This window comes from Diaphorina citri, unplaced genomic scaffold (genome assembly GCF_000475195.1).
Source record: "Diaphorina citri unplaced genomic scaffold, Diaci psyllid genome assembly version 1.1 scaffold330, whole genome shotgun sequence".
Classification (NCBI taxonomy): Eukaryota; Metazoa; Arthropoda; class Insecta; order Hemiptera; family Psyllidae; genus Diaphorina; species Diaphorina citri.
Genome location: NW_007377765.1, coordinates 104,936 through 114,356, shown reverse-complemented (window position 1 = coordinate 114,356; position 9,421 = coordinate 104,936). Strand labels below are relative to the sequence as shown.

Genomic DNA, 9,421 nt, shown 5'->3' with positions numbered 1-9,421 from the left:
AAAAAAAAAAATAGAATAGATACATATTGCTAGTCTGGCTTCCTGTAATATAGACGCGTTGATTAAAAGAATAAAATTGGAAAATGGGGAAAAAAGGGTACTTTTTTTCATACAATTTAGCATAGTTGCATCAGAAGCAGCCGAGCTAGAGTTAAGGCACAAAATATTATCCGATTATCTCAATCACAAGGTACTAGACTTATAAAATTACGGGGTTAACAAAGGTTGCACAAATGCACACATGACCTACATGCAGCGGGTGTATAGTATACACTGTACACAAATAAGTAAAATATTACCTATATTGTTTATTGTCATTTGTGCCCCCTTGGTATCTCACCCCCTTATACATATGTAAAGCTTTCCTCGTAGAAATGTTATGTAAATACATACCTAGAGTAGGTCCCTACACATCTAAAATTTGACAGAGTATTAAGAAAAAAAATTAAAGCTCTTGAATACAGTAAAAGCTCTGGTTTCACAGTAAGGACTCAAGGAATGAATGCACGATGAATATTATTATTATTACTTTGTTACAAAGGTGTAGAAAATACGACCTGAGAATTGAAAGCCTATTTTCGAATCTAAATATGACCATTTTCTGGATTAGTGCGGAAAAAATATTAATAACAACAGAAGTGGTCATAATTACCCGAACTGACCCTAAATGTGCATTATCTACATTACCAAACTCCACTTGTGTTTTATATCCTCAAGTGTCTGAAATGTAACCACTTGCATTATCAGCATTGATGAGAAGATCCTTATGTTTATGTCTGACATGAAACTTGATTTGAGATGATAACTTGGACGTGAAGTTACAGAACTGACACTCCATACGTTTTACATTGGAATGTCTGTATATCATGTGAGATTTGACGACCGTACGAGTTACAGCTCTGAAGGGACAATAGGGACAGCCGTATTTCTTTAATCGAAGATGTCGTAAAATATGGTCACTGAAGTGACCAGTAAACTGGGTGTGGTAATTACATTTGTAACAAACGTATGTGAAAGATTTGTCAGGTCTAGTAACTCCAGAGCACAGCCTAGCATGAGATACCAAAGCAAGTCTTTCTCCGGACAACATTTCATTGCAATACTGGCATACGCAGTCTTCTGACTTTTGAGCATCTGAAGAAAACAAAATTAACAATTTAGTCAAATTAAACGAATTTGGATAATATGTATTTCACCCATCCATTTTCACCCTCTTGAGGCCATTAGGATTGGAAATCTGAATTTAAATTTTGGGTCGGAATATCAATATGAATCTTTAGTGAGATCTATTGGAAGCAAAAATCACTGATCATTCTGATCAAAATGAATCACCCATTTTTTATACTTCCCCTGTTGGCGGAAGAATATAGAAAAATGAAAACAGAAAATTTGAATAGGCCATTACTCCCGCCCTGGTTGTCGGGTTGAGTTTATTATGCTGTTTACCCTGGTGTGTGACAAGTAGGGGTTCCCATTTAAGATTTCAGGGGCCTTAACTTTAAAATTTTGTCGGCCTAAGGGACTTCAACTTAAAAATCTTCAATGAGAACCCCGTACTTGTGAACCATCATATCAAAGGCCTTAAAAAACATAGTACTTTGGTATAAGTTTGAGCTCGATCCGCCAACCAGGGCCGGAATTGTGGCCTATTCAAATTTCCATTTTCAATGTTCTTCCCCCAATAGAGGGAGTACCGAAAATGGGAAGATCATTTTGATCTCTGATTAGTGCTTAAATTAGGTCCCACTAATGATTCTCATTAAAATTCCCACCTAAAATGAAATTTAGAAACAATCCATTTTCACCCCTTAAGGCCATCAGGATTGAAAATCTAAATTTAATTTTTTGGTCTGATTTTCAAAATGAAGGACCTAATTTAAGAACAAATCAGAAATCAAAATTTATTTCAGATTTTTGATACTCCCTCTATTGGTGGAAGAACATCGAAAAATGAAAATTTGAATAGGCACATTTCCGGCCCGGGTTGTCGGATCGAGCTTGAACTTGTGCCAAAGTATGTACTACGTTCTTTAGAACCATTCATAGGGTGTATCACAAGTATGGGGTTTTCATTTAATATTTTAAAGTTGGCCCCTCTGGGGTCGACCCTGGCTCCGGGCAAAATTTGGCGAATACTTCGAATGATGGCATTTTAATAGATAAAACACTACCCTAAATTTCAAGACCTCATCTTTAGCCGTTCAAAAAATAATCAGGGGTCCCCGGCCTTTAAAAACACTCTGTATTCTGTATTAAATACTACAATTACATTACCTATTTTTACTTTCTTTATCCAGGACCCTACCTTTATCTAAAGAACTAGGAAGGAAAGTAATGTATTTATATTAATTATTATCAAGTAATTGAGTATCTGAAATGTATTCACTTGCATTATCACCACTGATGAGAAGATCTTTATGCTTATGTTTAACATGAAACTTGAGTTGAGATGGTAACTTGGACGTGAAGTTACAGAACTGACACTCCATACGTTTTGCATTGGAATGTCTGTATATCATGTGATGTTTGACGACCGTACGAGTTACAGCTCTGTAGGGACAATAGGGACACAGGTATTTCTTTATTTGAAGATGTCGCAATATATGGTTACTGAAGTTATTAGTTTTCTGGCTATGGTAATCACATTTGTAACAAACATATCTGAAGGATTTGTCAGGTCTAGTGACTGCGGAGCACAGACTAGCATGAGATAGCAAAGCAAGTCTATTTCCGGACAGCATTTCATTGCAATACTGGCATACGCAGTCTGACTTTCGAGCATCTATAGAAAACAAAATTAACAATTTAGTCAAAGTAACCGAATTTGGATAAGTTTAAAGACACACATTCTCATGTGTAGCAGACTTTTTTCTTACGGTCTGATAGTACAAGGCGTTTGAGTGCATTTAAAATTCCATTATTTAATAACACTAATTCGTTACTTTTATTTAAACATATTATTACAAATTATATTTATCATTTTAATTTTCAAGCATCAATGTTTCATATTAATGTGGATTTTCAAAGCTCCTTTGACACTGGTTGTGTATGAACAAAATTCACATTTATACTCGTATGGTTCCCAGCCTGTGTGTTTGCGGATATGTGTCCTCATATCCATTAACTCAATCGAGTGATAGTTGCAGTTGAAACAGACAAATGTGAATGAAGAATCGATTCGTGATGCAGAAACACACATCTTGCAGTGATCGAGACAAAGTTCTTCATCATTTTTAGGCATCATTCTCGAGCAATGGATGCAGGTAAGAAGGCCTAGAAATAGAACAAATTATTATTACAACATATCACATTATCACATATTTCAATAAATAAAATTGAGTCAAGTTAAAATTGAGATTCAGCAGACACGAAAAACTGGGAATTCAGTCTGAAGGAGGAAAAAAAGCTTTATAATTATAAGCCGACATTTTTGGATAGGAACTTCGCCTTTTTCATTCACCTTTTTTTTTTTTTTTTTTGTGGGGTATTATCTACAATCTACATTACCAATTCTTCTTCCCTCTTCCCCTACACGACGCTCTTCCGATCTAACTTCGCCTTTTTCTTCACCTTTTTTTTTTTTTTTTTTGTGGGGTATTATCTACAATCTACATTACCAATTCTTTATACATATTAATTATTAAGAGTTTGAAATATAATCACCTTCAATATCAGTATCTTTATGCTTTGTTTTGACGTGAAACTTGAGTTGAGCTGGTATCTTGGACTTGAAGTTACAGAACTGACACTCCATAGGTTTTGCATTGGAATGTTTGTTTAACATGTGAGATTTGACGGCCGAACGAGTTACAGCTCTGTGGGGACAATAGGGACAGCCGTATTTCTTTACTTGAAGATGTCGCAATACATGGTCACTGAAGTGATTTGTTCTATAGCTATGGTACTCACATAGGTAACAAACGTATGTGTAAGTATTGTTAGGTCTATAGGCTCCAGAACATTGCCTCGCGTGAGAAACTAAAGCAAGACTATCTCTAGGCAACTTTTCATTACAATGCTGACATAAGCATTCATCTGATTCTAAAATATCTGAAGAACATCAAATTAACTATTTAGTCCAAAGTAACCAAAACTTAGAGACATAGTACAGTGTGATTTTTAAACCTTAAATTACAAGATTGAAATTCGGTAAAATGCAAAAACACGACCTTTTTTAATTATAGGGGTAAACTTTTTATAATGGTCTTCGAGATTTTAACATTAGCCCCTGGGGGCTCAAGTTGGAAATCTTAAATGAGAACCCCTAATTTTTAACACACCAAATAAAAGACCTTGAAAATTTAAATTAGGTACTTTGGTACAAGATTTCAAAGTTGACCTCCCTGGGGCAGACCCTGCCAACGTTAAAAACTTGAAGGCCAAGTAGAAAAAGTTTCCCCCTTTAAATAAAAAAAAGTACGTGTTTTAGTATTTAACCAAATTTCAAACGGTACTTGATATACATATTCAAGGTGGCCCCTCAAAATGATAATAATAAAATCATCCTGTCAAAAGTCTAGTACACACAGTAGAGTGCAGAATATTATTTTTTCTTACTATCTGATTAAGTATGATATATTGTTCGTATGGACGCGAAACTGTGTGTAGAAAAATAATATGTAAAAATAACAATAAAAAAAAAACATAATAATATGTAATTACTAATTAATAATAATAATAAATACACATAAGTTTTTTTTTATATATACATATATTATTGTTGTTGTATTATTGTTGACGGGCTTTTTTTTATTCTTGACTAGTTTCTTCTCTTAAAATATTGAGAAACATTTGTTCCCATTTGGCCAGCTTGATTTTCTTACAACCCTTTTGATTTGCATTGGCCTTTATTTTCATTCTACTCTTCATATTATTTATTTTCTTCAGAACTTGCTTTTCATCGAACCATTGCCCTGTTTGTGTAAGTAACTTTTCAATAATATTGTTGATTGCTTGTATTTTTTTCGCTCGTATCCCTGGTAACTGAGATTTAGTCATAGATCTAAACAGGAGTTTTCAAAAGTTCTCCTTTTTGGATCACTCACTAAAAACTCCTTTTTGGATCATTAAAAACTCCTTTTTGGACTGATAAAAATTCTCCCATTAGTTAAATCTCTCATTAAGTCATTGGTGAAATCCACCATAAATGTTATTATGATCTAAACAGGAGTTTTCAAAAGTTCTCCTTTTTGGATCACTCACTAAAAACTCCTTTTTGGATCATTAAAAACTCCTTTTTGGACTATTAAAAATTCTCCCATTAGTTAAATCTCTCATTAAGTCATTGGTGAAATCCACCATAAATGTTATTACCCACGTATTGCCTACTCTATTTTGAATTCTTTGTGTTTGAGCCGCATGTGTCGCATGATGTCCGTCTTGTGTTTGCACTTGTATGAACAGAAGAGACACATCTGTGACGGTTCCTTGCCGCATTCCACTCTTAGATGACGCATTAGGTTAGACTTGTGCGCGTAGATCTTCCGACACATCGGACACACCCAAGTTGTCTTCTTACCTTCCTTATCCACATTGTACGGAACTATCATTTTCTCGTCGTCATCTGAAAAAGGTATCGATAATCTTCGGTCAGACTCTACAGACTGAGGGTAGGAGTGTCCCGCTGTAAAAAGAATCTTCTAAAGTGGGGATACTCAAATGACAAAACGTGTGACTGTGGGGAAATACAAGACGAGGCCCTCCTACTCGTATGTAACAGCCTGCACTCAAAGTGATTCGTGCAGTCCCACAGCCGTAGCCAGTCGCAGAATTCTGGAGGTTCACATGCTGAATTCATAAGTAAGTCGCTAACCCTTTCAGGGGCAGCCGATGATAACGATTACTGCTGTATTCGAAATTTCAAACCTCGCCTAAAACTAGGAGCATGTTCTCTGAAAGATGGGTCCGTCGTTTGTACTGTCATGATGATCATCCCTTAAGAAGGACCGAAGACTATTGAAGAATCGAAGGCCATAATTTTATCTAACAGGGAATGATGTTGTATGATCAGAGAAGTTCAGAATATATGGCACTTATTTTTCCAAAATATGGCACTAAGATACATGGCAATATGGCACTTATTTTGGGAAAATATGGGGTTTATTTTTTCAAAACATGGCAAAATAAGCGATTTTTTAAAGAATCAGAGGCAACTGTTTTACATTTTTCCTTGTAACGCCAAATGAAAATTGAATTTTCAACGTTTTAAAATAATTTTTCGCTGTTTTAACTTCAGATTTGGGTTTTTCAGAACTTTTTACGTAGGAATTCACCTTTCATGCTAAATGTTTCCCCAAATGCATAACCACTATTTATGTTCGGTTTTTTAGTACCTACTTAAAAAAAAAAAAAATCATTGTTCTTAGAGTTTTAATTTTCCCCTAAAAATGCTTAAAATATGGCAAAATGTATGGCAAAACAACCTAAAAATGCTTAAAATATGGCAAAGTGTATGGCAAAATAACGCTTTTTAGGCCTTTTATGGCATTTTTCCCAATTTCGCTAAAATATGGCAAAATAGTATGGCGCCATGGCAATATGGCATTTGAACTTCCTTGTGTATGATTCATCTAGAACTTCAGACCTCGGGGGGGCTAAAGCTCTCTTCGATAATTAAACATCAAATAATGTATAGATACTTCATCTTGCATGTCAGACCATATGTCAAATATAATAATAAAACCTAGATAGACGAAAATTAAAAAAGCATAGTACTTGGATGGTTAATGCATAACATTATTATTTATTACTGTACAATTAAATAACTTAGCTACCTACGACTATACGTATCCATTTCATACGTACTGTTAGCGTGCTGGCTTTGGTAATCCCTTGACGTCAAAAGTTTGAAAGGCCCTTTTGTAACAAATAATTTACAACAGAATTGCCATCAGCCGTTTTTCAGGTGATGAGTAAAAAAAAAAATCAATTGTAAAAATTGAAAAAATATGTCAAAAGTTTGAAAGGCCCTTTTGTAACAAATAATTTACAACAGAATTGCCATCAGCCGTTTTTCAGGTGATGAGTAAAAAAAAAAAATCAATTGTAAAAATTGAAAAAATAACTTAAAATATTGAGAAACATTTGTTCCCATTTGGCCAGCTTGATTTTCTTACAACCCTTTTGATTTGCATTGGCCTTTATTTTTATTCTACTCTTCATATTATTTATTTTCTTCAGAACTTGCTTTTCATCGAACCATTGCCCTGTTTGTGTATGTAACTTTTCAATAATATTGTTGATTGCTTGTATTTTTTTCGCTCGTATCCCTGGTAACTGAGATTTAGTCATGCTTAGACGATTGTCGTTCAAAATCCGAACAAAAGTCAATTGGGGATCATCGTCCTTTTTGTACAACTTTGCATTATCACGAGAGTATGATGTCTCAAAGTCTGACATGGTCCAAGAAAAGTTGTTCAATTAGTAGATAAATAAATTACATTATAAGAAAAATAAAAACACAATTGAGAGCTTTCGAGAATACTCAGATTCCCATCATCAGACCAAAAATCGCGAAAGAGATGTTTACTCTACGAGCGCTGGAGATGAAATAATAATTGTCTTTTTAATTAAATAATTTAAAAAAAAGCAATAATAATAATAAAAGTAGGCAACGAAAATCGTTTGATGTTCACACCAAATTAAAATTTAATTTTCATCGTTCATGAAAAGATCCCTATGCTTGGTTTTGACGTGAAAGTTCATTTGACCCTTTAACTTTGATGTGAAATTACAGAATTCACACTTCTTCCGAGGTGCATTCGAATGTCTAACTATCATGTGTTTTTTCACAGTAGATTGAGTTACAGCTGTGTAGGGACAATAGGGACATCCGAAATTTTTTGCTTTAATGTGATGTTTTATATGATCACTAAATCGATTGCTAAACTGAGTATGATAACTACATGTATAACAAACAAATCTATAGGATTTGACAGGTCTAGAAACCATGACACATAATTTAGCATGAGTCATCAAGGCCACTCTATCCTTGGGCAAATGTTCATGACAATACTGACATACACATTCATCATGAGTATCATCTGAAACAATTAACAATATTAATTAAGTATTAATAATCACAGTCGGAAATTTAGGATCAGTAGCATATCCAAAGAAAAGAAAAAAGATCCTAGGATCATCTTAATGTAAATTATTAGTTACTGTACTTCATTATTATTATTATTTTTTCCTTTGTAATCGAACAATTTAATTCTGAAGAAGATCGGAGATGTTCTAGATTAAGTAACGATATCTTCAACAAGATCTTTATGCCTCGCTTTAACGTGGAATTTCATTTGAGAAGTTATTTTAGAAGTGAACGGACAAAATTCACACGTTATGCGTTTTACTTTTGAATGTTTATAAATGATGTGATTCCGAACCATGTTCCGTGTGATTGCTACATACGGACAGTATACACATTGAAATTTTTTATCCGCAATATGACTTCTAACATGATCGCTTATCCGCCCAATCCGGACAGTGTGGTAAGGACATCTGTAGCAAACAAATTTGTAAGTTTCATCGGGTCGCGAAACATGATCACACAGTTTGCAGTGGTTGATTAGAGTGCTTGTATTTCGGGGCAGTTCGAGGTTACAATGTTGACATTTTTCTGAAAGTCAAGTAGAGCTTTTATTTTATAATATGTAATAACCTGGTAATTTTTTACTTTCTATTACTACAGTATAGCGAGCTAATACTGTAATGAAAGTATTGCAATCGGTCCAAATTTTCAAAATCGGGAAATGGGTGGAAATATCCGTTTTGGGGTCCCCTGATAATGAAAGTATTGCAATCGGTCCAAATTTTCAAAATCGGGAAATGGTTGGAAATATCCGTTTTGGGATCCCCTGATGTCAAAAAAGTGATTTTTATCCGGTCTAAATGTTCAAAATCGGGAAATGGTTGGAAATATCCGTTTTGGGATCCCCTGATGTCAAAAAAGTGATTTTTAGCCAATGGTCTGTACGTTACGTACGTACGTAACGTACTACAGGTTTAAATGGGAAAAAGTAGAAAGTTGTGAACAAAATATCTCAAGAACGATTTGTCTTAGAGCGATGAAATTTACGTACGTACGTAACGTACTACAGGTTTAAATGGGAAAAAGTAGAAAGTTGTGAACAAAATATCTCAAGAACGATTTTTTTTTTTTACAGTTTTGATGTTTGAAGCACCCAAACGTTGAAATCAAAGTATCATATTTTTCTGTTTCCCAAAGCTAGAAAAAATTTTCCTCCTAAATGAAATTTGGTATGCTATCCCGGTATGGTCCAAGGATGCGACTGTGACAATTTGGTAAAAATCGGATAATCACCCATCCAGATATTAACCAAAGTAATTGTTACTTAACGCTCATTTCGTGGAAAATGTTGAAAAGGTTGTGAATAAAATATCTCAAGAACGATTTGTCTTA

General features: G+C 34.3%; 2 protein-coding genes across 2 annotated transcripts in view; both read right to left on the bottom strand.

The window, feature by feature from the left end:
- Positions 1-657: 657 nt before the first annotated feature.
- Positions 658-1,260, bottom strand: LOC103507627 (zinc finger protein Pegasus-like). The gene has a single exon (XM_026822462.1). It carries the CDS (start codon positions 1,088-1,090, stop codon positions 713-715), a length of 378 nt encoding a protein of 125 aa, XP_026678263.1. The 5' UTR covers positions 1,091-1,260; the 3' UTR covers positions 658-712.
- A 128-nt stretch (positions 1,261-1,388) lies between these two features.
- LOC103507613 (zinc finger protein 64 homolog, isoforms 3 and 4-like) overlaps positions 1,389-9,421 on the bottom strand; it is a 9,122-nt gene continuing 1,089 nt past the window's right edge. The window contains exons 2-6 of the mRNA XM_026822446.1: positions 8,015-8,042; positions 5,329-5,623; positions 3,664-4,055; positions 2,998-3,273; positions 1,389-2,833 (exon numbers count right to left, since the gene is read on the bottom strand). Coding sequence (XP_026678247.1) covers positions 2,346-2,833; positions 2,998-3,273; positions 3,664-4,055; positions 5,329-5,623; positions 8,015-8,042 — 1,479 coding nt within the window. The 3' untranslated portion in view covers positions 1,389-2,345. The remainder of the gene's footprint in view (positions 2,834-2,997; positions 3,274-3,663; positions 4,056-5,328; positions 5,624-8,014; positions 8,043-9,421) is intronic.

Coding starts and splice junctions, on each gene's coding strand:
- LOC103507627 (XM_026822462.1), bottom strand. CDS start 1,090: ATGTTGTCCGGAGAAAGACTTGCTTTGGTATCTCATGCTAGGCTGTGC.